Source organism: Erythranthe guttata, chromosome 12 (genome assembly GCF_056151865.1).
Source record: "Erythranthe guttata isolate IM_541 chromosome 12, IM_541, whole genome shotgun sequence".
Taxonomy (NCBI): Eukaryota; Viridiplantae; Streptophyta; class Magnoliopsida; order Lamiales; family Phrymaceae; genus Erythranthe; species Erythranthe guttata.
In genome coordinates, this window is record NC_142544.1 from 16,698,522 (window position 1) to 16,724,351 (window position 25,830).

Genomic DNA, 25,830 nt, shown 5'->3' on the forward strand with positions numbered 1-25,830 from the left:
GATAGAAATTACCCTGAGTAAACTGCAAAAACTACCCCTGTGTAATCTCGAAATAGCAAAAACCCCCCTGTGATAAATAAACTAGCAAAAACCTCCCCTGTAAAATTATTTAAATAGCAAAAACCCCCCTATGGAACTATTTGAGGGTTGACTTGATATAAAAAGACACAAATACCCCTGGAGTCTTGCAATTAATAAATTCTTATATTTTATAAATATTTTAATTATTTTATTTAAAAAATAATCAATTTAGTTGTTTACTATTTTTTTTCATTTCTAAACAAACAAATTAAAAAGAATAAATATACATATAATATGTATATATATAAATACATTTTGAGGGACAATTTTGTCATTTCAAGTCTAAAAAATCAGCTAGGGGGGATTCTGCCTTTGACTAAATTTCACAGGGGGGTTTTTGCTAGTTTATTTATCACAGGGGGGTTTTCGCTATTTCGAGATAACACAGGGGTAGTATTTGCAGTTTACTCAAATTACCCTCTAGGGCCTTTAAACGGAATATTTATTCTTCATATAATGGTCTATTCTCAGTTTTTTAGTATTACTATTATCCGTTTGAGGGTAATTTTTACCTTTAAAAATGTAGCATAAAAGAAACTTCACATATGTAGGGGTATAATTGTCATTTTTCAAAAAATATCCCTGAACTCAAAAAGATTTCGTGAAAAACCACACAGTAACGGGTAGGTGTAAGACGAAAACAAACAATAGCGGTATTTTAGTAATTACGGATAGGTTGTAGTGTTTTTATAAAATTTCCTAAATTAAGATTTTTCTTTCCGTAATTTACCCTTAAAAAAAAGTTAGTAAAATGAGACTAATATTTACCTTTATAAAGTAGCATAAAAGAAACTCAACGTCTGCAGGGGTATAATTGATATTTTTCAAAAAATATTCCCCGAACTCAAAAAAATTTCGTGAACAAATCACACCGTAAGCCAAGGGATTGTATAAGATGGAAACAAATGTTAGGGGGTATTTTAGTAATTATGGATAAATTGTGGTGGTTTTCATAATTTTACCTAAATTCAGGTTTTTTTCCTCGTAATTTACCCTTAAAAGAAGTTAGTAAAAATGAGGATATAACAGTAAAAAAATCATGTATAACGAACGACATTAATACATTATTCACTAATGTATCCCCTAATTACCTAATTAAATTAAAAGAAAATGAACAATTTTCAAAATTTACAATCAATTTCTATTGTAGAAATAATAGCAAGTTTTTCCATGTAGTAATAAATAATTATAGGTATTAGCAATAAATAACTTTTATTTCACATAAAGCAAAATAAGTGACAAAAACGAAAAGGAAAAATAAAAATAAAAATAAAAAATGTAAAGAATTCCGTTTAAGGTTTCTAGACGAGGGCACGACGTCGTTCAGTTGACCTTTCTCTTTTTCCTCACCCCCTTTCCTTTTTAATTTTTTATTTATTTTTAATTTCTTTCAATCATATATTCATATTCTCTCTCCACCTTTTTTTCCTAATTTTTCATCCATTTTTTTTTTCTTTCTATTCTTTAGCAACTGGTTACTCTTTGCTAGCAGTCAAACTGTGAATCTACCGGCGGTTTATTTCTCTAATATCACCGCCGGGAACCGTAATTTCGTCCGTCAAAGCCACGGATCTGCACTTGACTTGTCTTCTCTGCTCGCCGGAGGTGAGTTTATGTTCAATTGTTTATCCGATTTTTCCGCTGCTGATTCTGTATGAAGATATCTGATTTGAGTATCGCATTCATGATAGTATAATGTTTAGAAACTCGGGTGTAGCTGTTGATTCTTCACTGGTTTTTGTTACTGCATTGTGTGGTTGGAAAATTGAAGTAACAGTAATAATAAGTCATGAGGTTTGCCTTGGAATTTGGGTGATTTTGTTATAGGTGTTTTTTTCCGGGCGATGGCTAGATAATGTCACTGTGACAGTTAGTAATTGTGGCTAAAGTGTAATCAAGGTTAAGACGCAAATTTGTGTTGCGATTCGGTGTATTAAGTTTTGATTCGAGTTGTAATATTGTTTAGGGTGTTTGAACCACGGATTTGGTAGTATTAGACTGAATTTGGCTGTCGATGTTCGTTTCCTAAGTTGGATTTTAGTGGAAGTGGATCATCATTTGCTAGTGATTGAATAGTTCCAATTTCATCCTTGAGTTACCTGCCATGATCAGTAGTGAATCAACTTGTATTGATATCTTTGGGTAGATCTGTAGCAATTTATTTCTGAGTTTGGATTGGTTTTCTGAATATGTAATTGATGAATGTTTATTTATTTTATCCTACTGCTGTAATGCTATTACTTGAAATTTCTTGGAGAAAGCATATGTACCAAGTGTAGAAATTAGTCCGGTAGCTAGTAGAGCATGACGGGAACTGTATCTTAGCACGGCATTTTGCTGTACGAAGCAATGAAGTCCCGACGATGGAGGATTAAAGCAGCGTTGTTGCTGGGCTTCATTTTTTCTTGCACCCTTAAGTCTGATCCTTAATACTGTATAATAGAGTCAATATGCCAGATCTAAAACCCATTATTTTATGAATGGAGAATATATATATACGCAGAATCACCCACCATTGTTTGTACTACTTTTATGCTTTTCCTGTATTTTCTGAAAGGGTGTTATTTGACTGTAGGACCTCAATGTTACAATGCTAATACATATACTTTTCATGATTTTTTTCTAGATTGCCGTGGTCCCTTAAAAAGTATTTCTGATTACCAGTTGAAGCTGAAAGTTTGTCCAAGTTAGTTACCGATGGGTCGTTTAAGGCTACAATCTAGTATCAATGCAATTGAAGAAGAACCAGAAGAATGTGAGGCTACTTCTTCCAATAAGTCCGCATTGGGATGTATGATTAATTCAGAGATAGGAGCTGTGCTTGCGGTCATGAGGAGAAATGTGAGATGGGGAGGTCGTTATGTATCGGGTGATGACCAGTTGGAGCACACTCTCATTCAATCTCTTAAAACATTGAGAAGACAAATATTTTCATGGCAGCACGAGTGGCAATCCGTCAACCCTTCCTTGTATCTCCAGCCATTTCTTGATGTAATTCGGTCAGATGAAACAGGTGCTCCAATTACCGGTGTTGCATTGTCGTCTATTTACAAGATTTTGACTCTTGATGTGCTCGATGTAAATACTGTCAACGTTGATGATGCCATGCATCTGGTAGTTGATGCTGTTACCTGCTGCAGATTCGAGGTAACTGACCCTGCATCTGAAGAAGTTGTATTGACCAAGATACTTCAGGTTCTTTTGGCTTGCATGAAAAGTAAAGCATCAGTTATGTTGAGTAATCAGCATGTTTGTACCATTGTAAACACTTGCTTCCGAGTCGTTCATCAAGCTGGAAGTAAAGGTGAACTATTACAGCGAATAGCTCGCCACACAATGCATGAACTTGTCAGATGCATTTTTTTGCACCTTCCAGATGTTGACAACACAGAACAGTCACTTGTTAAAGGAGGCAGTTCAGTGAAAAATGAGGTACGTATCAGCTTTTTCTTGATTATGATTTTCTGGAAGTCTAGATTCTGTTGGTTCCATTAAGAAGAAGTAGGAGAATTTTTTAGATAACTTGATGATGAACCTTTAATGTGTATGTTCGACTCCCAAAGCGAGAGACTCTAGGTACCACCTTAAGGGTTAAGAACCTCACATTTTCTATGTTCATCTATTTGTGTGCTTGCATGTGAGTGCGGTCTCGAAGAAGATCAACTGATTAGGGTTTCTGGATCAGATTATTCTTCGTAGTTTCGCATTTGGTAAAACAATCATTGGACTAGTTGATTTTTTTCTGTAATTTGCAAACATCAAAGTGCATGTGTGTTCAAGACACAACTAAAACCATGCTGGACCAGCATTGTCAATATGCATATAGGACTTCATGTGGAATTTGTACTCATTCTTTCTTTATTTGTTTTCTTCCTTTACTTTACATTCTTCACTTTTTGTGCAGAATGCTGGTTTGGATACGGATTATAACTTCAGCGGTAAATCAGAAAATGGCAGTGGAGCTTCTGAATTTGATGGCCAACTCTCATCTGGCATTTATAATTCTGCTTCATCTGGCCTCATTGGTGGTATGATGGATGAAAGTATTCCCAGGAATGATAATGGGAAGGATGCAGTTCCTTATGATCTGCATTTAATGACAGAACCTTATGGTGTGCCCTGCATGGTTGAAATATTTCATTTTCTCTGTTCATTGCTAAACGTTGTTGAGCATACAGGGATGGGTCTCAGAGCAAATTCTTTAACATTTGATGAAGATGTACCTCTTTTTGCCTTGGGTTTGATCAACTCAGCAATTGAATTAGGTGGCCCTGCTATCCGACATCATCCTAGATTATTGAGTTTGATACAGGACGAATTGTTCCGTAACCTCATGCAGTTTGGGTTGTCAATGAGTCCCTTGATTCTATCTATGGTCTGTAGCATTGTGCTCAACCTATATCAGCATTTGCGCACTGAGCTGAAGCTTCAGCTTGAAGCTTTCTTTTCCTGTGTGATCTTAAGACTTTCACAAAGTCGATTTGGAGCTTCGTACCAGCAGCAGGAGGTTGCAATGGAGGCTCTAGTTGATTTCTGTAGGCAGAAAACCTTCATGGTAGAAATGTACGCGAATTTGGATTGTGATATAACGTGTGGTAATGTGTTCGAAGAGCTTGCCAATTTATTGTCAAAGAGTGCTTTTCCTGTGAATTGCCCTTTGTCCAGCATGCATATTCTTGCGTTAGACGGTCTTATTGCTGTGATTCAGGGAATGGCTGAGAGGATAGGCAATGGATCAGTTGGTTCTGAACTAACGCCTGTGAATCTTCAGGAGTATACTCCGTTTTGGATGGTGAAATGTGAGAATTATGGTGATCCTGAACATTGGGTCCCTTTTGTTCGTAGAAGGAAGTACATCAAAAGAAGGTTGATGATTGGAGCTGATCACTTTAACCGAGATCCTAAGAAAGGGCTAGAATTTCTTCAAGGGACATATCTTTTGCCTGAGAAACTTGATCCACAGAGTGTTGCTTGCTTTTTCCGCTATACTGCTGGATTAGATAAAAATCTAGTTGGAGATTTTCTTGGAAATCATGATGAATTTTGCGTTCAGGTTCTGAATGAATTTGCTGGAACATTTGATTTCCAGGACATGAACCTGGATACCGCATTAAGGCTCTTTCTGGAGACTTTTCGACTACCTGGAGAATCTCAGAAGATACAAAGAGTGCTGGAGGCATTCTCAGGGAGATATTACGAGCAATCCCCACTGATTTTAGCCAATAGAGATGCTGCTCTTTTGTTGTCTTATTCCCTCATAATGCTTAACACGGATCAGCATAATGTACAGGTGAAGAAAAAGATGACCGAAGAGGATTTCATCAGGAATAATCGGCATATTAATGGAGGTAATGACCTCCCTCGCGATTTCCTGTCGGAGCTTTACTACTCAATATGCAAGAATGAGATTCGCACGACACCTGAACAAGGAGCTGGTTTCGCTGAAATGACTCCTAGCCGATGGATTGATTTGATGCACAAGTCCAGAAAAACTTCTCCGTACATCGTCTCCGATTCCAGAGCCTACCTCGACCATGACATGTTTGCAATCATGTCTGGTCCGACGATTGCCGCCATCTCTGTGGTGTTCGATCATGCAGAGTACGAGGATGTCTACCAAACATGCATCGACGGATTCTTGGCTGTTGCAAAGATATCTGCATGCCATCATCTCGAAGATGTTTTGGACGATCTTGTAGTGTCCCTGTGCAAGTTTACAACGTTGTTGAATCCCTCATCTGTGGAGGAGCCCGTTCTAGCCTTTGGCGATGATGCAAAAGCTAGAATGGCAACTGTTACGGTTTTCACTATCGCAAATAGATATGGAGATTTTATCCGTACTGGCTGGAGAAATATTCTGGACTGCATCTTGAGATTGCACAAGCTTGGCCTTCTACCTGCTCGTGTGGCCAGTGATGCAGCCGATGATTCGGAGTTGTCGTCTGATCCTGGTTCACATGGCAAGCCTCTCACAAACTCACTATCTTCCGCTCATATGCAATCTATCGGTACCCCTAGGCGGTCTTCGGGCCTGATGGGTCGTTTCAGTCAACTTCTTTCTCTAGATACTGAAGAGCCGAGATCTCAGCCCACTGAACAACAACTGGCTGCCCATCAACGCACACTCCAGACTATTCAGAAGTGCCATATTGACAGTATTTTCACTGAGAGCAAGTTCCTGCATGCCGATTCATTATTACAGCTTGCACGAGCACTCATATGGGCCGCTGGGCGACCGCAGAAGGGAAGCACCTCGCCTGAGGATGAGGACACTGCAGTTTTCTGCTTGGAATTGCTAATTGCAATTACATTGAACAACCGTGATAGAATTGGGCTTCTCTGGCAAGGTGTTTATGAGCACATAGCTAATATAGTTCAATCGACAGTAGTGGCTTGTGCTTTAGTCGAGAAGGCTGTTTTTGGACTTCTTCGTATTTGCCAGAGACTGCTTCCATACAAGGAGAACTTGGCAGATGAGCTTCTGAGATCGCTGCAGCTTGTTCTCAAGCTCGACGCACGAGTCGCCGATCAATACTGCGAGCAGATTACTCAGGAGGTCAGCCGATTAGTCAAAGCAAACGCAACACACATTCGTTCTCCAATGGGCTGGCGAACGATTGCTTCGTTACTCTCTATCACAGCTAGGCACCCGGATGCTTCTGAATCGGGATTCGAAGCCCTCACGTTCATAATGGCAGATGGGGCTCACCTTTCTCCAGCTAATTTCGTGCTCTGTGCAGATGCAGCGAGGCAATTTGCAGAGTCTCGTGTGGGGCAGACAGATAGATCGATCCAGTCTGTCGATCTTATGGCGGGGTCCGTTTCTTGTTTGGTGCGGTGGGCGCAAGATGCTAGGGAAGGTACGGCCGAAGCAGAAGCTGCGAAACTGTGTCAGGATATTGGGGAGATGTGGCTGAGGCTTGTCCAGGGTTTGAGGAAAGTTTGTCTGGACCAAAGAGAAGAAGTTAGAAACCACGCTCTTCTATCTCTACAAATGTGCTTAACCGGAGTAGATGAAATTCACCTCCCACTTGGCCTCTGGCCACAGTGTTTCGAAATGGTTATATTCACTATGCTTGACGACTTGGCTGAAATCGCACAGGGGAACCCTCAGACTCAAAAGGAATACAGAAACATAGAAGGGACACTCGTTCTTGCACTGAAGCTGCTAACAAAAGTGTTCCTACATTTACTCAACGAGCTGTCACAGTTATCGAGCTTCTGCAAACTGTGGCGTAACGTGATTGGTCGGATGGAGAAGTATATGAAGCTGAAGGTTAAAAGGGGTGAGAAGCTTTTGGAATTAATCCCCGAGCTTCTAAAGAACACACTTCTTGTTATGAAGACAAAGGGAGTGCTCGTTCCGACAAGTACTCTCGGGGGAGACAACGTGTGGGAACAAACATGGCTGCATGTGAATAAGATATTTCCATCTCTACAATCGGAAGTGTTCCCTAATCTAGATTCGGAGCCTTTACAGTCTAGCCCCGTTTTGGGCGAATCTGCTTCCGGTCAAACCGAATAGCATAATGTTTATCGCAACGTGACCCCTTCTTTCCATTTTCTTTTTTTCGCTTCGGTGAAAAAATTTACCACATTTGTACCGTTTAGATTAGTGGTGTTAATTCGGTAGGGTTGAGATTTTCGAATATGTAATCTTTTAACTGAGTGCTTTTATGGTGTAGGATTTGGCTTCGATTTTTGTCTTCCGAAAAATACGAAGACTGGCTTGAATTTGTGATGGAGGAAGTTGAGCATCTTCTTTCCAGAGACTGGTGGCTTATATTTGTACAGAATGTTAATTTTTTCTAACTCCTTTTGTTTTATGCTGAGAGTGTTGTAGTTTGCATTCGGTCTGATGTTTTTAGATTACTAAAAAAATCTTTTCGTTTATTTTTTAATTTTTCATAATTCCTTGGGAGTGAATAAATTATTTAAACTAGTATTTCACCCGTGCGATGCACGGGGAATACTATTTTCGATAATTGATATATAATATGATAGAATTCGGTAAAAAGCCAAAGTCCATTCTGTTTGATTTAAGTACCAACTTAAATAATATATATATATATATATATATTTTTTTTTTTTTTTCTCTTGTCACTATGGAATTTATGCAAAGTGGATATTTTCGAAACTTATCACACAATATATTTCAAAGATATTACACTCTAAAATTATAATATTTAATATGTTAAATATTATAATGAATTAAATATATCTAACAAAAAATATGTAATTAAATATTTAGGAAATTCAACAATAAAATACTTGAAATATGATAACTTGTACCAATATGTAGCTACAATCAGAATACTTAAAATTATGATGAATTACATGTATCCATATTGGTAGTTTTGAAATTTGCAAAATAATGTAATAATTTTGGACTTCATGTGTATACATTTTCAATATATTTTTTTAGTGTATACATTTATTCATAATTATTATAGAAATGTTGCACAAAATAAATACTCCAAATATTCTGCATAAAATAAATATAATGACTTCAAATTAAAGTTCCGCCGCTTTGATCGAATAACTTAAACTGGCCTTCCTCAGCAAGCCCACCTCTTAATTCCAAATTCTATCACTCCATTTTCACAGGCTCAGAATTTGCCAACTGAATGGGGATATATCTCTCGTGAGTATGTATAGACAAAATTTATCATCAAGAAAATTTGTGTCCCATGAATAAAATAATAATGAAAATATATTACCTTTTAGCGGAACTTGATATGTGGTTCTTCGATGGAACTTTCTGCTGCTAATCTAATCTGGCCATCCAATAACCCAAATGATCTCTGTATTATTACAACTTTAAGAGAATAGTAATCTCTCAATATAGTAAATTGCCAATGGAATGTCACATTTAATAAATCATACGGACATTAATGTCATGTTGTTGCCATTTTGGCAATATTTGAAAACTTGAAACTTTTAAAACGACAATGATTTTGGCAACTATGAGGAATTGAAAGCTGCTATGTAATGTAGCCACATAATTGAATGAAATCTTAAATAGCTGATTGAATAGGTGTCGAGTCAAACCTGCAGCAGCCAAGTGAGCTTACTATTCGGATAAGGTATGCAAACACCTTCCCTTTGCTTTAAACCAATGATTTTGAAAATCACCATCAGACGTCTCTCCAACGTTTGTTCCCTCTGAATTTCTAAATCAGAAACGAATTCTTACTGTACACAATAGAGCATAATTAAATCATGTGGCTAGTGGCATAATGTGTAGCTTATTTGCCCTGAGATTTTGCCTCAAATAATTACAATACTAAACGATAATTCGATCAATTAATATAGCTTACTTCTCTCTACATTTGAACAAAAGACAATGTAAAAGAAGAAAACAAAACCATAGCCATCTTATCCTACCTTCTTCATTTCGATTTTATTTGATTTCTTAATTTCAATTCACCTGAGACCCCCCAACCCCAAACACCCTCTGATCCTTAAAAAAAACCTAAACCCCACTAAACTGCCAACACCATCTCTTTTACTTGTCTCAATTTATACTTAATTATGTGTTCTTTTTCCCACAAAATCCGCAATATATGAATGTTCTTTGCATAAATCATATGAGGTGGTGTACATGTATATGCTTTATGGTCGATATTCAATCTCAGAAATGGCCCTAGGATTACCCAACTGGTAATTCCATTTATATATAAGATTATCAAAAATTATCACATACCAATAAAATCAAATGGGTGGAATTTATAAAATCACCACAATACTATCTATCAGTTACACGTACTTGATGATGAGATAATTGAAAGATATAAATCACCATATGCATGCTGGAAATGATCAGGTTAGACATCATTCAGATCCAAAATTGGTAAAACAAATTCAATTATTAACTCCTTGCCAATTACATAACTATAGTGCGAGAGCGAATAAGTTCTGAAAAACGAACGGTTCAACATGAAATGGGAAAAGAACACAAGCCAACACTACCGATTTTGCAAAATGAACACAAGCCAACTTGTCAGAAAATGAAGCAAGGTATTGTCTTTTTATATATATATATATAGATAACAAAAGAAAAAAATAAATAAATAAATAAATAAATAATTACACGAACTTTTTTCCTGGCCATCAGAAATTGTAGGAGTAAATTGCTATTACTTAGAAGTTGAAGGGTCTAATAGGCAATAGCAAAACAACTTTGTCCTTCCTATTCTATTTCTTCCCCTCTCTCGATTAACGCAATCAAACTTTTCGTCCAAATTCAGTACAATATATATTTTCTCTCTCTACTCTCTCACCTGTGATCTGAGTCAACTCGCTCGTTAATTTTGCGGACTCACATATTTCAGGTATAATTTATACCAGAAGTTCCGCACATGTATGTATATATGTGTATAGAAGTTTTCTGATTCGGTTAATTTTATCCTCAGATTTCGTGAAGTAGAATTAATTAAAGTTGCACAGCGTTAATCAGCCTTTTGATCTTCTTTCTCTGATTATTTGTGTATATATATTTGAAGTGAAGAGTGGTGGCGGAGGAAAGATGAGTCTGGTTTATGAAGGATATGAAAGGCAGTACTGTGAGCTGTCTGCAAATTTGTCGAGAAAATGCAATTCTGCTGCTGTTCTTCCTGATGGAGGTTAGTGTTAAGTAATTGAATGTTTTCTCTTCCTAAATTAAAATATATGGTTATTTGATTCTGGTCAGTTGTATATTGTTGATATTCTTCTGCAGAAAGGGGGTAATTTTTTATTTATTTTTTAATTTTGTTTTCTGTGTTCTGTTTGTGATGTTGCTGAGGTTAGGGTTTAGTTTGTGTTAGTTATTGGCATCTTTTTTCTGGATAGAGATTTGTTGAAATGGAATAATTTACAGAGTATGCTTTTTGTTCTGTTTGGGCACGAAAAAATCTGAAATGGTAGGATTTTGCTCTTGAGTGATTGATGCTATTTCCCCGAAATAAATGGAGGGATGGTGTTTCTCAATTAAGTTTATTTTGATCTATAGATTTATATTTATGAATTTGTCAGAGTATATGGGTCTGGATTTTTTGAATAGTTGGCATCGAGGAAAGAAATTAGTTGAAACCGTGTAGTTAATAGAAGATGGTTATCTTTCGACGAGGCACATAAAAATCATCAAGTATGACGACACAATTTTTTTTTTTAGGATGTGTGTTGTGTGGTGTGATGCACGATGAACTCAACGTTCTTCTCCTGAATCATATTTGTTATGCTCTAATAGCGATGGAAGAATTAAATATGAGCAATATAATATGAGGCTTATGTGTATCTATGTCATGATATCTTCCGAGTGATAATCCAAACAGTCAAATTTGTTTGCTAGATTTTATTTTTTATTTCTAAGAAACAGATGAAGAATCCTCCATCTATGGGCCATTGATTAATTCAGCACGTATTTTTTTGCTAAATGATCTGAGGCTATATTGTTTGTCCGTTATCATATTTTTGTCATTCGGGGTTGTTCTGTTTGTGAACTGGTGCTTATGTTACGGTGTTCTGCAGAGAAAAAGAAACAAGAAGTTTCTGTAATACAAGCAGGATTGGACGATGCTGATGTTCTGGTAATGCACAACCTCTTACTGCAATTGCTACGCAATTGCAATTTTGTTGATTCTCAATCTTAGATAAATATCTAATTTTTGTATTTACTAGATTCGGAAAATGGATCTCGAGGCTAGAAGTTTGCAGCCAAGTGTGAAAGCCACTTTACTTGCTAAGCTTAGGGAATATAAATCTGATCTGAATAAGTTGAAAAGAGAAGTGAAGAAACTGACTATGCCTAATTCCAATCAGCCCGCCCATGAAGACTTAGAATCTGGAATGGCTGGTGCCCATGAGGTATGCCCGGATTGTCTTTCCTTGACGTTTTTTTCCTTTCAATTAATCGAAATAGTTTATACGTAAGTGGAAACTTGCAGTTGAATTTTGCTGGGATCGGGTAAATTAGTTGTGCATCTAGTCGTGTTGCCTAGGAAATTAGGAATACTCATTTTAGTGCAGAACACACACACATGCATGCACATATAAATATCTATGGATCTGCATTTATACACACTTGTATACTATGTAAACAGATTTATCTATCGTACATGGATTGGGTTTTTAACCTACATTAAAGGGAAGGTTAAAAGAATTAATTAGGAAGGATGGTGGATTTGCTTATCTACCGCTAGCGCGTTAATTCTTCTCATACTTATATTTCTCACCTAAAATTTAAATCATTCGTTGTTTTATGTTTACTCTCTATTTCTCAACCTCTTCCTTGTTTCCCAACATTATACATCTATGATCTATGTATAAGATCTTTTCTCTGCAAACCTTGCTGGCATGCATAGCATTTCTCCTAAATAACTGTATATTTTTTTTTAATATCGATAGGCGAATGCAAATCAAAGGGATAGATTGACGATGTCAACTGAGAGGCTGAACCAATCGAGTGACAGAATAAGGGAGAGTCGGAGAACTGCACTGGAAACAGAGGAGCTTGGAGTGTCAATCCTTGAAGATTTGCAGCAGCAACGTGAAACTCTCTTACATTCTCACAAGAAGGCATGTTCTAACCCTCTAATAATGTGGTATTTCCTAGTATTGTTGGTTGTAGTAGAGGTTGATTTTGGTGTGATTTGCTTTTTTGTATTTGCAGCTTTACGATGTGGACAGCGCCATTGATAGGAGTAAAAAGGTATTGACTTCAATGTCTAGAAGGATTAGCAGGAATAAGTGGATCGTCGGCGCTGTGATTGCTGCACTTATCTTGGCGATTATTGTCGTCATGTACTTCAAATTTTTTCACTGATTTGCAAAACTTGATTATGCGTGTACCCTTATTATACCATGTGTCGTGCGGTGTGATTGCTCGTGTATTGTTTGAAAACGATGTTGTACAGCATGATTGTTCCTTGAAATGATTTTAATTCAAGTTGCTATGATACAATACGCCTTTTCCTAGTTTCCGCAAATTTCAGTTTTGGTCCAAAGTTCCAAGTTTCGAGCTTGGCTTACTTTTGTATGATGATTGTAGATAGAAAGATGAAAATTAGCCTAGCCAACTGGAGCTAGAGTGATGAACTTGACTATAGGTTAAGCTTTAAGTCCTCGTCGGATTTATTTAGATTTGAAGTATTTTGATCAACTAATCAAGGTGGGGTTGAGCTGGAAGATCAGTCCACCTGGAGAAAGAGGGTATGAGGTGGCAACTGTTGATTGGAGTACTTTGTCGTACTTTGTCGACACATAGGTCATTTTTCAAGGTCGAACCACTTGATCCTTTTATGCAACTGCAACTGTTCAGGTTAGGGTTTTCAGTTTGAATTGAATTGTTTGTTGTGATCTTGGATTGAATTTGACAAATTGTGCAACAAGATTAGATTAAATTGGATTGATTAATTTTTTGGCTAATAATTAACTCTTAATCAGACTAATTGGGATGTGAGAATAGAGACGTGGTGCAAAATAGATAAAAAAAAAAAAAAAAAGAAAGAAAAACCACTGAAATATTATTACTTGTTAAATCAACTGAAATGAAATAGTACTTCTACTTTGTCCTAAAATAAAACCAAAGTAAAATCAAAAAATCAACTGAAAAGAAATTCAACTTAACTTCTACTTTAGCCTAAAAATAAAATAAAACTCGAAATAAAGCAACTAGATTAATTTGGTGGTGGGAAGAAGATCTCCTCAGCCTTCCTCTTGGAGGTGAACTTCTCCTCCACATCCGCCGGAACATTAAAAGCCGCCTGCAGAACTTCCGGCGACAGCGCCTTCCAAACCGATGTCCGTCCGGCCAAATGAGTGAAAATAGGACTACAATTATCACAACAACACACACATTAGAAAAATATTTAAAGCAAAAAAGAAAAGAAACACTTGCAAATTAAATAGATTAGAACTTACTTGGGAGTAGTGATGATGGAGAACCAATCCATACCCTCTGGATCGGCAATCTTCGAAACAACAAAGAACCTCGGCACAATGAATAGATTGCCAGCCTTAAGCCTTGTTTCGAGCACACGTTTCCCATCTACACCAACAACTTGCACACGGCCGCTTCCCCTTACAATGTAAGTGACCTGCAGAGCAGAGTCACACGAGAAACCTGGAGAGCACATTGCGCTACCGTCGAGCCTAACAAGATCTGCACCGAGCCCAACTTCTCCCACCAATGGTAGATTCTTGGTGTTGAGAACCACCACTTTGCCGCCATCCTTGATGTCCACATCCAAGGGAGCTTCCTCGCAGTTCAACGCCATTCCGTTGTAGTGCTCAATTTTGGGCTCTGGCATTTTGAAGGTGGAGTCGAGCTTGACAATCCCGTTTCCTGATTGGCTGCCGACGAGTGTCTTGACGGTGCTCTCTTCCAAGTCCCATGCCCTGCCGACAAACTCCGTCGAGAATCCGGTGAAGATTCCGTTGGGACCTGTTAGGAAGAAGTCGGTGAAGGAGCCGGATTTGTGGGCTTTTGAGGTGTCGCCAAGGAAGAGGATGACTAGCTCGGTGTCTTCCTTGTTGTACCACCATGTGACTACTCCGAATGGGAGGGCTATGGCGTCTCCCTTCTTGATTGGGAGCACTTTTTCTTCCTTTTCGGGGAGGACTATACCTGCCACTCCACTGCCTGTATAACAATTTTAAAAAATTCAATTCATCAAACAACTTGTATGCATTGATTTGCAAGAACTATGTCATCAATCATACAATAGGGCAATGAAATCATGGAATGAATGAAAACAACTGAAATCATTAAAGCACGTATAAATTGTTGGCGAGCATCATTATTATTAGATAAGGTTTAGCCAGTTCCTAATTACTTTATTTTCAAATCACTGTCAACTTTCTAGCAAAAGAGGCGCGAATAAATTCATTTATTCATGGTGAAGACAAAAAGCATCAAAAACGTTTATGCGATCATGGAATTCAAAATTTTGGATTCATGATATTTGTTCAATTAGAAAACAACGCGTGAAAACACAGATTTAAAAAAAAAAGGATTTAATTTATCAGAGCGATCAAAGCAGAAATTAACAAATAGGTAGAAGATGAAGATCTAATCAAATTCGTTCTCGAATAGTAAATAATCGAAACAAAGATGATCCGAATTATGAAAATTACCTTGAAGCACATAAGCAACCTTAGCAGAATCGGAGTATCGAGGCAGAGCAAAACCGTTCTTCTCAAGGGCGAGCTTTCCGGCGCCGATGTTGCCTTCGCGGAGCATGGGAAGCTCGTTAGGGCACCACGCGTAGTACGCGCCACCATCTCCTCCGTACAGCTTCTTCGCCAACTGTGGTGTCAAATCAAGTTCCATCTCTTTCTCTCTCTAAAACCTAAAACTAGAATTAATGCAAATTTAATTGAGTGAATACTGAGAATTGCCAACTTTTTATGCCAAAGGGGAACGCATACCGCTTGGTATTTATAGAGAGCAGATAGTGTTTGTAATCGAATAAAACTCGATCTGCTGATATTGTGGAATTAGGATTCTGTAACTTCTTATCCACGTTCGGATTTGTTTAGAAACGTGTTTAATTGTTACTTAACTGTAATTAAACACACACGTTGGAATAAAGTGGAAATCTCCTTTTTATTAATTATATTATATTATTTAATTATACAATTGAGTCCTGATCCGAATAGGATTAGAGTAATTTAATCTTGTGTAATCTCATAATCTATATCCAATTCTACAATTTGATCCGAATAAGATTACAATACGATTTTATCTTGTGTGATCTGATTATCTGAAATCAAGCGAAATATGTTACGTGATTCGATCACGTGTTCCACGTGGGGTGGGATTATAATTATAATACTAATAAAATACAATTTCAGAAAAAATCCAATATAACTTTCTGCAGTGATCGATATTGATAACAGAATCCTAATCCGAATCTTAATCCTAATTCAATTTCAGAACAAACACTCATTCTTCTTCTCTATAAATACCAACTCCACGCCCTCCCTTTGTATAACAATTAACAAGCATTATATTCAGTCCTTCGAATTTGTCTTTCTGTCTTTTTTCTTTTTAGTGAGAGAGTCGATATTTAGTTAGAGAGAGAGAGATGGAGCTTGATTTGACACCGCAATTGGCGAAGAAGCTGTACGGAGGAGATGGTGGCGCGTACTACGCGTGGTGCCCTAACGAGCTTCCCATGCTCCGCGAAGGCAACATCGGCGCCGGAAAGCTCGCCCTTGAGAAGAACGGTTTTGCTCTGCCTCGATACTCCGATTCTGCTAAGGTTGCTTATGTGCTTCAAGGTAATTTTCAGAATTCAGATCGTCTTTTTTTTTTCGATTATTTACTATTCGAGAACGAATTTGATCAGATCTTCATCTTCTACCTATTTGTTAATTTCTGCTTTGATCGCTCTGATAAATTAAATCCTTATTTTTTTTTAATCTGTGTTTTCACGCGTTGTTTTCTAATTAAATAAATCTCACGAATCCAAAATTATGAATTCCATGATCGCATAAAAGTTTTGATGCTTTTTGTCTTCACCATGAATAATGAATTTATTCGCGCCTCTTTTGCTAGAAAGTTGACAGCGATTCGAAAATAAAGTGATCTTAGATAAATATCTGATTAATAATGATGCTCGCCAACAATTTATACGTGCTTTAATGATTTCAGTTGTTTTCATTCATTCCATGATTTCATTGCCCTATTGTATGATTGACGACATAGTTCTTGCAAATCAATGCATACAAGTTGTTTGATGAATTGAATTTTTTAAAATTGTTATACAGGCAGTGGAGTGGCAGGTATAGTCCTCCCCGAAAAGGAAGAAAAAGTGCTCCCAATCAAGAAGGGAGACGCCATAGCCCTCCCATTCGGAGTAGTCACATGGTGGTACAACAAGGAAGACACCGAGCTAGTCATCCTCTTCCTTGGCGACACCTCAAAAGCCCACAAATCCGGCTCCTTCACCGACTTCTTCCTGACCGGCCCCAACGGAATCTTCACCGGATTCTCGACTGAGTTTGTCGGCAGGGCATGGGACTTGGAAGAGAGCACCGTCAAGACACTCGTCGGCAGCCAATCAGGAAACGGAATAGTCAAGCTCGACGCCACCTTCAAAATGCCCGAGCCCAAAATCGAGCACTACAACGGAATGGCGTTGAACTGCGAGGAAGCTCCGTTGGATGTTGACATCAAGAATGGCGGCAAAGTGGTGGTTCTCAACACCAAGAATCTACCATTGGTGGGAGAAGTTGGGCTCGGTGCAGATCTTGTTAGGCTTGACGGTAGTGCAATGTGCTCTCCAGGTTTCTCCTGTGACTCTGCTCTGCAGGTGACTTACATTGTAAGGGGAAGTGGCCGTGTGCAAGTTGTTGGCGTGGATGGGAAACGTGTGCTCGAGACGAGGCTTAAGGCTGGCAATCTATTCATCGTGCCGAGGTTCTGTGTTGTTTCGAAAATTGCTGATCCTGAGGGTATGGACTGGTTCTCTATCATCACTACTCCCAAGTAAGTTCTAATCTCATAACTGGTTGATTCTGTTTGTATTTAATTTATTAGTAATTTTTTTAATGTATGTTATTGTGATAATTGCAGCCCTATTTTCACTCATTTGGCCGGACGGACATCGGTTTGGAAGGCGCTGTCGCCGGAAGTTCTGCAGGCGGCATTTAATGTTCCGGCGGATGTGGAGGAGAAGTTCACCTCCAAGAGGAAGGCTGAGGAGATCTTCTTCCCACCACCAAATTAATCTAGTTGCTTTATTTCGAGTTTAGTTTTGGTTTTATTTTTAGGACAAATTAGAAGTACTATTAGGCTAGTTTCTTTTGAGTTGATTTTTGGAGTTTACTTTGGTTTTATTTTACTTTAATTTCTTTTCAGTTGCTACTCAGTTAATAAAATAAATAATAAAACAATATTTAGAAAGAATTTATGATTTTTTTTTTTTGTTAATTCATAATTGTATCTGTACTACTACTATTTATTAATGAAAAAAATGGAAAATAAAAAATCCCAATTTTTGAAATTCAATTATAAATTTTATTCTAAAATTATTGGAATTTTTTAAATCAAAATGTAAATAATTAATAGAAATCAATTTTTTTTTAATTGAAATATTAAAAATAGAAAAAAAAAAAAAGAAGAAACAAAATTGCTACAAAGTGTCAATTTCCACAGTGAGCAAATCCCATTCCTCTTACATTCGGTACTCTTTTAATCGGATCCCAACTTGACCCGACCCGACCCGGCACAGGCCAAAAAAAATCTCACCTCTAAAGATCCATTTGCAAGCATCTCAACTTCCGTCTTCCTCCCTCCAACCACCACCTGCAAATTCCCTGAACAATACATACAAGTAATTGTAAGTACATAGAGAGAGAAATTTGTAAACATAGAAAGAATTGTAGAGAGAGAGAACACGAGTCATGGATTCCCTGTCACCGGTATCACCATCTATTGTGCTTCCCCTCGGCCGCTGCCACCTCCACCATCGCCGGCGAAAATCGGGCGTATCGTTCACACGCATCAAATCTCTCTCCAAAATTCGTATTTCTAATGATTTTTTCGGGAGAAAGCAGCATACGAGAGCTCACTGCAAATTGAGCGGAGGAGATGAAAAGGAGGAAGGTGAAAATGATCGAAGAGACGAGGAATTGGAGAGAGCCCTACGGATGGACGGCGCGATCCCTGGGACATCCGACGCGTTCGTAGAGCAAGTTTCTTCACGCGCGTACGGCATGCGGAGGCATCTTCAGCAGACCTTTGACAGCAGTAGCTACGATGGTACGAACTTTCCCTTTGCCAATTTGTTGTTCGTTACTTCAATTAGCTGAGGCATCGATCATAACTTCGAATTGTTCTGTGTGATTCTAGAAGAAGAGAAATTGCATAGTTTCAACATTTTTTGGTAAATAATCAATTCGTTTCTTAAAATGGTGATTTTTGTAAGCTCAGTGGAAATAATTGGGGATTTTGGCATAATATTCGTGGGGGGTAAATGGTGATGATGATTGATGCCGTTACCTTCAATTTATTGTGCTTGTTAATACATATTGATTTATCCAATTCCTTGTACACTAGATAGAGTTTATGTGCTACATATACGTTTTCTACCGACGAAACTCTCATTAGGCCTTACGATTTTCCCTAAATCTTGTGGTTGTGCGATCGAAAATTCAGTATTGGAGGCAAACCCTTGGAGAGAGACTTCAAAATCGGTTTATGTTCTGACTCACCAGGAAAACCAGCTGTGTACAATGAAAACCCGTAGAAATCGCAGGTGATTCAAGTTTCTGTTCTGCTCGCCTCTTTTCTCTGCATGAGACCAGTTGATCACGGTTTATTCTTAATGCAGTGAAGTTGAAAAGGAGCTCGGGCTTCTTTTTTCTAAAGGAGCAAAACGGAGAAACCAGGCAAAGCAGTCAGGAACCAGCACCGAATTTCAGATGCTTGTCGAGGACGTTCGAGAGGGTGTTCTTGTAAGTTTTCAACTAGCGTGAATTATCTGATGTTTGAGCTATTCTCATATTATATCAAAGGTATATATGAACAATATATCTAAACTTACAATGACAGTGGTATCTAAGCCTCTGATTCAGCAATGCTGTCTTGAATTGAAATTCTCTAAGAGAGTTACACGATTTTTTTTGAGAGAATTGTTTGTGTCTCATTTGGAAATTGATCAAAGAATAAATTATCCATGTTTGCCATTTGAACTTACGCAGTTGATTACAAAAATAAATTGCCTGACTAGTTTAGCAGTATTAAATCTTAGAAGGAAGACAGTAAAATAGTTATCAACTCTGTAAGACTTCTCAGTGATCTACTTTGATGGGCTAGCGTATTTTTGTTGACGTGTACTTACCTATGCAGATAATCTACTTCACAATAATGTTTAAACTAGTGGTATTACTGCCTGAAAGCAAAACATTAATTAATTATGTCAGTTTGCTTTGTATTTCTTAAAACAATTGAAGATCTGGATTGTAGAAGAGAAGCATTGCATAAACCTGTATGGCTCTGTGTATTTATGATGTTCAAGTAACTAGACGATAAAATTAATACATAATACTCCCTTTGCCCCTAAGATTTCACATGGGATAAAAAAGTGAAATGGAAAACAAGTACTGCAAATCAAATATAAGTATAATTCCCTCTCAGAGAAACGAGTACTAGTTTTCAAGAAAAAAAAACTAGAAAATAAACAAATAAATTGTCCACAGTTTTACACTTGCAAGTGTTTTCTTGGCCATTTCCTTTAAAAGCAAATAACAGAAAGGCCTTCGTTCATGGTTTCTTCAATAAATTATATTCATGAAGTAAAGATCAAAGTGGTTTCGAGTAATTTATTCTGCACGAGTCATATCTCTTGTAGGTATTTGAAGATGAAAATGAAGCTGCTAGATACTGCGATTTGCTTCAAGGAGGAGGTCAAGCTTGTGAAGGTGTTGCAGAGATAGACGCATCATCCGTAAGCAGCACGATTTCACACCTTGTTACGACTATTTTTTCCATTGTTAACCAATGTATATGTTATATGTTTCAGGTATTTGATCTGTGTCAAAAGAATAGGGCGCTCGCAGTTTTATTCCGAAGGGGTCGAACACCTCCTCAACCTGAAAATCTTAAGCTTAATTTAAGGGCACGCAAACGCTCTCTTGAAGACCAGCAAGACCTGATGTGACTACAAATGGAACTTCTGGTAATCTAAACATACCTGTAACTATATTGTCACTGTATTTATTCCAACAATGATATAATACTGTATATATTTAAAGTTACATCTACTGTTTAATATTCGTACTTTTTTTTTTTTAATCTAAAAATATTTGGAATATTACAAGTATATACGGTGGTCTTGGACCGGTTCAACAGTGAATTCTTTTATCTGCAAAATTGTGAAGAGAGCTGGGTATTTTGGGTTTTATACAGAGAGCCTTCACATGAAAAAAGTCAACGACTATAAGACATCATCAGCATGTTGAAGCCGCCATAGTTGATGATTTTGTGGAACTAATCTTCTCTGATTGATATTTAGATAAAACCAAATACATCATGTATATACATGAAGAGTTGAAGCCAGCAAATCTATTATTCACCAAAAAAAGTTGATCGAATGGTTGATGATTTGTGGAACTATTCCTCTGTGATTGCTACTTAGATAAGACCAAATACATCACGTATACATGAAGAGTTGAAGAAATAAAAATATATTCAACAAAAAAAAAAAAGGGTAAATTACAACCGCCCCTGAGGTATAGTCAAATTACGAAAACCCCCCTCCTGTTTGGGTGATTACAACCACCTCCCCCAACTATAAAGTTTCTTACGCGTCCACCCTTGCGGTTTCAAATTTATTTGAATATTCTTGATTATATGGAATATTATCACTTTTGTACCCGTTTTATATCATTCGAGCTCTACATTTTGAAGCAAGATGATCATGAGATATATTTTTGGCTTGTATATCATATTGTAGTGCATCAAAAATTGTATTTTACACAAAACGAGTACAAACTAGAGCACATTCCACGAAATCTAGATGATTGTGTTGAATTTGATACCATAAGAGTGGAAGTGTAAGAAGATTCATAGTTGAGGGAGTTAGATGTAATAATCCAAACAAAAGAAAGATTTTCATAATTTGACCATACCTCAGGGGTAATTATAATTTACCCAAAAAGAAATAAGAAGAAAAAAAATGATCGAATTTCGGATAACTAAAAAAAGAAGCTAACTAGGTGGTACACACCTGGTCCTTCTCCTATTGCCATATGTAGGAGAGGCACCCGGTGTTTTCCACCGGAAGTAGGTTCATAAAAACCGGACCGCCCCGTGGGTCTAATCTAATGATCCAATCAATTGTTAGGTTGGGCCTTTCTAAAGTGATTCGATATATTTACTCTAATTCATAGTCGATTTAAGTACAGTTACACCTCTATAAATTAATACAGTTTGGGTTAACTAAATTCTATTAATATAGAAAAAGAAAATTAACAATATAATGTTTAACACATTATCCTCAAATTGGGTCCGGAAAAAAAGTACTAATTAAATAAGGTTAAAATTTTATCGAGTATTAATTTATCGAGATTTTACTGTATTTCCACGTACGACTAGTCAAAATCGTATGTAAATTCAAGCAATGTGAATGAATAGTGGACAATTTAACATGTAAGAAACTGAAACTCTCGTTCAATCTTGAGTAAAAGTCTAATATAACCCTTGTTTGACCTCGTTAATCATAATCTTTCCAAGTGTGATTTCATATTATATTATACATCCCTTCATATCTATTTTGACTTTCTTTAGCCAATCATGTGACAGATATCATGTAAAAACGTAGACGGTGCATATATTTCACAGAGAAAACGTTTTTATTTGACTTTTTAAAATGTCAACGCATGCTAATCCATACATATTCCAATTGATAAACACAAACACAATATTTTGAAGATGTCAAAAAAAGAGTATGTGTATATATATATGCATCATGATTCATGTGGAAGTAACATTCAAATCGGCTCTAATTATTCACTAGGCAACCCATATTTAGAATTTTCAAGGAAAATATTTTATTTTATATAAATAAAAACAAAAAAAAAACAAAAAAGATATTATTTTCTATTGTCCATTTTATTGGGGCGGCTATTTTTGTTGCATCTTTTAAGCAAAAAGCAGTTTTTCAGTTGCGCATTAAAGTGACGCGCGAGAGTCAGAAGAAAAACCGACGAACCGCCGAATGAGCGGAAGCAGCGGAAGTTCGGGGTGCTCCGGCGGCGGAGACGCATCGTCGGCGGCGGAGAGGGAGAAGAAGAAGGAGAAGGCGCGTGTGAGCCGGACGTCTCTAATTCTGTGGCACGCCCACCAAAACGACGCCGTCGCGGTGAGAAAGCTCCTGGAGGAGGACCGCTCCCTGGTGCACGCTAGAGACTACGACAATCGGACTCCGCTCCACGTGGCGGCATTACACGGCTGGATCGACGTCGCCCAATGCCTCATCGAGTTCAAAGCTGACGTCAACGCTCAGGATCGATGGAAAAACACTGTGAGTTAATTGATTTTCCTCGTGTTGTTCATCTGTAATTCTGTTCGCTCTGATTAATTTTCTGAATTATTTTAGTATTCCATTTTCTCGAGGGTATTGCCCGTAATGTGTTTGTTGATTTGCTTGTGAGAATACATGTTTCTCCGTACATGATTTAGTCGAGTAAAAAGAATTCACCATTCATGAAATATTAATATTTGATTTGAGATTTTTTTAATGACATTAAAATATATGTGAAATAACAGCCATTAGCAGATGCTGAAGGAGCAAAAAGATCTCGGATGATCGAATTATTGAACTCGTACGGTGGGCTGTCTTATGTAAGTCTACTTTTTTCGTTTCGCCTTTATACTTTTTACTATAGTTTCTTAATTTTCTTCGAATATGGGCGGGGGTTTATTGCAGGGCCAAAATGGAAGTCATTTTGAACCAAGGCCGGTTCCACCCCCTTTACCGAAAAAGTGCGACTGGGAGATTGAGCCTGCTGAGCTGGACTTCTCAAGCTCGACTCTCATCGGCAAGGTCTGGATTCATTTGCACAATACTACTTACTGTTGAATAAATTGGTTCCGTCGGTTTTTTGATACAGTTCGATTTCACTAATTTCTAGATAACTACTTCCAATTTTCTTGTTGAAATGTAAAAAAAAGTTCGTCTTTGGTCTACTACCACTTTTGATTTTTTATTATCAAAAGCTTGTTGTTGTTGTTGTTGTTGTTGTTGTTGTTGTTGCTGATGACAGCTGATATTGGTTAGGGATCTTTCGGTGAGATAGTAAAAGCTTGTTGGCGAGGAACACCTGTAGCTATCAAACGCATCCTTCCAAACCTTTCGGATGATAAACTGGTGATGTATGTTTCTCAAATTATGATGTAATTCTTACATATGTGAAACTCCCGATTTATTCCTCAGCTGGAAAATCAGATACTAACCATTATTTCATTACCCTATCTGCTTGGTTGTATATTACAGTCAGGACTTCAGGCACGAGGTCAATTTGCTAGTTAAGCTTCGTCATCCAAATATCGTCCAATTTCTAGGAGCTGTTACCGAAAGGAAGCCCTTAATGTTAATTACAGAGTACTTGAGAGGGGTGAGTAAATTTTCTCTCTATCCTCCTTGGAAAAATATATATCTTTTTTTTCTTAATGAAATAGGGATATTAATACTACCTCGGTTTCCCGTTTCCCGTTTTATTCCCTTTTTTATATATAGGGCGATCTACATCAGCATTTGAAGGAAAAAGGGGCGCTCAATCCATCAACTGCGATCAATTTCGCACTAGATATCGCCAGGTTCGGAGTTCATATATCATCTTTATTAAATATGCTTCTAAAAAGTTTGTCGTATGGTAATATGATTTTCGTAATTTGTTTTGGACAGAGGCATGGCTTATCTCCACAGTGAGCCAAATGTTGTAATCCACAGAGATCTTAAACCAAGGTTAGTTAGTTGCTCCTACCCCTAGTCAAAAGGGTGATCCTCGTTTTGCCCTCTTAGCTCCCGAGTATTTTAAATACGGTATATTTGCAGGAATGTTCTTCTTGTCAACACAAGTGCAGACCATCTAAAAGTCGGGGATTTCGGGTTGAGCAAGCTTATTAGGGTACAACATTCTCATGATGTCTACAAAATGACTGGCGAGACTGGAAGCTGTAAGTAATTATGAATTAAGAAAATTTGTATGTATATTTGGGACTACTAATTGATATTTTAACACTACATATTTGATCTCAAAAGACCGTTATATGGCGCCCGAGGTCTTCAGACACCGGAAATATGATAAGAAGGTTGATGTGTTCTCCTTTGCAATGATACTATACGAGGTAATTTTGATTTTTTTTCATAATAAAGAATAAATTGAAATTCTTGATAAAATTAAAATTAAAACTGAACTATTTGCAGATGCTTGAAGGTGAGCCACCGATGGCGAATTACGAACCATATGAAGCTGCCAGATATGTGTCCGAAGGACACAGACCAGCGTTTCGTGCAAAAAGTTTCACACCTGAATTGAAAGAGTATGTAACTAATAACTGAATGTTTCGTTTTTAGCGAATTTATTAGTAAAATTAGACGACACAGGCATTTCATTATATATATATATATATATATATATATATATATATATATATATTCTAGTAACTAACTGTAGTGAAATTTGTATGCAGGTTAACAGATCAATGCTGGGCAGGGGACATGAATCAGAGACCTTCGTTCTTGGAGATATTGAAGAAACTCGAGAAAATAAAGGAAATGCTACCATCTGATAATCACTGGCACATATTTGCATCATAAACGGGAATCTGTCGAGTACAACGCATCACGATTCTTCGTTTTTTATATTTTGTATCTGTGATTATAATGTTGTTAGGCTCCTCAGTTTCTTTAGTCCCACTTTAGTTACTTGGGAGTTCATCCATTTTCCAACCTTGATTTTTTTGATTACTTACTTTGTAATATGAAGAAGAAAAAAAAAGAAAAGTAAAATTGTTTGCCTCATGTATTGTGATTTGTTTTCATGGTCAAATTCCGGAAAAAAAAACCCCTCTTGTTTCGGTAAATTACAAGGACTCCCCTCAACTATGAATCTTCTTACATGTTCATTCTTTTGGTGTCAAATGCAACAGAATATTATATGTTTGGGTAGATTACAACGATTCCCCTCAACTATGAATTTTCTTACACGTCCATTCTTTTGGTGTCAAATTCAACAGAATATCATAGATTATGT

General features: G+C 37.2%; 6 protein-coding genes across 9 annotated transcripts; 5 read left to right on the top strand and 1 right to left on the bottom strand.

Annotated features, from left to right (window-relative positions):
• The first annotated feature begins 1,328 nt into the window (after positions 1–1,328).
• GN (sec7 domain-containing protein) lies at positions 1,329–7,913 on the top strand. The gene is made up of 3 exons (XM_012992165.2): positions 1,329–1,686; positions 2,708–3,513; positions 3,986–7,913. Exons 2-3 carry the CDS (start codon positions 2,779–2,781, stop codon positions 7,604–7,606), a joined length of 4,356 nt encoding a protein of 1,451 aa, XP_012847619.2. The 5' UTR covers positions 1,329–1,686; positions 2,708–2,778; the 3' UTR covers positions 7,607–7,913.
• A 2,285-nt stretch (positions 7,914–10,198) lies between these two features.
• Positions 10,199–13,024, top strand: LOC105967697 (vesicle transport v-SNARE 12). Of its 2 annotated transcripts, none has more exons than XM_012992317.2 (6): positions 10,199–10,415; positions 10,587–10,706; positions 11,593–11,651; positions 11,743–11,928; positions 12,469–12,639; positions 12,734–13,024. In XM_012992317.2, exons 2-6 carry the CDS (start codon positions 10,610–10,612, stop codon positions 12,884–12,886), a joined length of 666 nt encoding a protein of 221 aa, XP_012847771.1. In that variant the 5' UTR covers positions 10,199–10,415; positions 10,587–10,609; the 3' UTR covers positions 12,887–13,024. The 2 variants fall into 2 exon arrangements, with proteins under 2 accessions (XP_012847771.1, XP_012847772.1); XM_012992318.2 differs by having other exon boundaries at positions 10,276–10,415; positions 10,592–10,706.
• Positions 13,025–13,566: 542 nt separating this feature from the next.
• LOC105967694 (11S globulin seed storage protein Ana o 2.0101) lies at positions 13,567–15,644 on the bottom strand. Its single transcript, XM_012992313.2, has 3 exons — positions 15,199–15,644; positions 13,984–14,704; positions 13,567–13,893 (listed from the first exon to the last, which is right to left on the bottom strand). Exons 1-3 carry the CDS (start codon positions 15,392–15,394, stop codon positions 13,740–13,742), a joined length of 1,071 nt encoding a protein of 356 aa, XP_012847767.2. The 5' UTR covers positions 15,395–15,644; the 3' UTR covers positions 13,567–13,739.
• Positions 15,645–15,897: 253 nt separating this feature from the next.
• Positions 15,898–17,977, top strand: LOC105967467 (glutelin type-D 1). The gene is made up of 3 exons (XM_012992065.2): positions 15,898–16,347; positions 16,837–17,557; positions 17,645–17,977. Exons 1-3 carry the CDS (start codon positions 16,152–16,154, stop codon positions 17,796–17,798), a joined length of 1,071 nt encoding a protein of 356 aa, XP_012847519.2. The 5' UTR covers positions 15,898–16,151; the 3' UTR covers positions 17,799–17,977.
• A 253-nt stretch (positions 17,978–18,230) lies between these two features.
• On the top strand, positions 18,231–20,999 carry LOC105967686 (plant/protein). 3 transcript variants are annotated; one of them, XM_088826786.1, is made up of 6 exons: positions 18,231–18,832; positions 19,229–19,328; positions 19,404–19,527; positions 20,424–20,519; positions 20,595–20,750; positions 20,981–20,999. In XM_088826786.1, exons 1-5 carry the CDS (start codon positions 18,475–18,477, stop codon positions 20,730–20,732), a joined length of 816 nt encoding a protein of 271 aa, XP_088682912.1. In that variant the 5' UTR covers positions 18,231–18,474; the 3' UTR covers positions 20,733–20,750; positions 20,981–20,999. The 3 variants fall into 3 exon arrangements, with proteins under 3 accessions (XP_088682912.1, XP_088682913.1, XP_012847757.2); XM_088826787.1 differs by lacking the exon at positions 20,981–20,999 and adding an exon at positions 20,893–20,920; XM_012992303.2 differs by lacking the exon at positions 20,981–20,999 and having other exon boundaries at positions 20,595–20,843.
• Positions 21,000–22,552: 1,553 nt separating this feature from the next.
• Positions 22,553–25,598, top strand: VIK (VH1-interacting kinase). The gene is made up of 11 exons (XM_012992329.2): positions 22,553–23,096; positions 23,342–23,416; positions 23,502–23,618; positions 23,853–23,947; positions 24,069–24,189; positions 24,312–24,391; positions 24,480–24,539; positions 24,630–24,751; positions 24,837–24,922; positions 25,002–25,117; positions 25,268–25,598. The coding sequence occupies exons 1-11, from the start codon at positions 22,791–22,793 to the stop codon at positions 25,392–25,394; spliced, it is 1,305 nt and encodes a 434-aa protein (XP_012847783.1). The 5' UTR covers positions 22,553–22,790; the 3' UTR covers positions 25,395–25,598.
• The last annotated feature ends 232 nt before the right edge of the window (positions 25,599–25,830 follow it).

Coding starts and splice junctions, on each gene's coding strand:
- LOC105967467 (XM_012992065.2), top strand. CDS start 16,152: ATGGAGCTTGATTTGACACCGCAATTGGCGAAGAAGCTGTACGGAGGA. Junction 16,348..16,836: donor GGTTGCTTATGTGCTTCAAG/GTAATTTTCAGA, acceptor ATTGTTATACAG/GCAGTGGAGTGGCAGGTATA. Junction 17,558..17,644: donor TCTATCATCACTACTCCCAA/GTAAGTTCTAAT, acceptor TGATAATTGCAG/CCCTATTTTCACTCATTTGG.
- VIK (XM_012992329.2), top strand. CDS start 22,791: ATGAGCGGAAGCAGCGGAAGTTCGGGGTGCTCCGGCGGCGGAGACGCA. Junction 24,540..24,629: donor CACAGAGATCTTAAACCAAG/GTTAGTTAGTTG, acceptor GTATATTTGCAG/GAATGTTCTTCTTGTCAACA. Junction 24,923..25,001: donor TTGCAATGATACTATACGAG/GTAATTTTGATT, acceptor AACTATTTGCAG/ATGCTTGAAGGTGAGCCACC.
- LOC105967694 (XM_012992313.2), bottom strand. CDS start 15,394: ATGGAACTTGATTTGACACCACAGTTGGCGAAGAAGCTGTACGGAGGA. Junction 14,705..15,198: donor GGTTGCTTATGTGCTTCAAG/GTAATTTTCATA, acceptor ATTGTTATACAG/GCAGTGGAGTGGCAGGTATA. Junction 13,894..13,983: donor TCCATCATCACTACTCCCAA/GTAAGTTCTAAT, acceptor TGATAATTGTAG/TCCTATTTTCACTCATTTGG.
- GN (XM_012992165.2), top strand. CDS start 2,779: ATGGGTCGTTTAAGGCTACAATCTAGTATCAATGCAATTGAAGAAGAA. Junction 3,514..3,985: donor GCAGTTCAGTGAAAAATGAG/GTACGTATCAGC, acceptor CTTTTTGTGCAG/AATGCTGGTTTGGATACGGA.
- LOC105967686 (XM_088826786.1), top strand. CDS start 18,475: ATGGATTCCCTGTCACCGGTATCACCATCTATTGTGCTTCCCCTCGGC. Junction 18,833..19,228: donor TGACAGCAGTAGCTACGATG/GTACGAACTTTC, acceptor TCGAAAATTCAG/TATTGGAGGCAAACCCTTGG. Junction 19,329..19,403: donor AAAACCCGTAGAAATCGCAG/GTGATTCAAGTT, acceptor TTCTTAATGCAG/TGAAGTTGAAAAGGAGCTCG.
- LOC105967697 (XM_012992317.2), top strand. CDS start 10,610: ATGAGTCTGGTTTATGAAGGATATGAAAGGCAGTACTGTGAGCTGTCT. Junction 11,652..11,742: donor TGGACGATGCTGATGTTCTG/GTAATGCACAAC, acceptor TGTATTTACTAG/ATTCGGAAAATGGATCTCGA. Junction 11,929..12,468: donor GAATGGCTGGTGCCCATGAG/GTATGCCCGGAT, acceptor TAATATCGATAG/GCGAATGCAAATCAAAGGGA.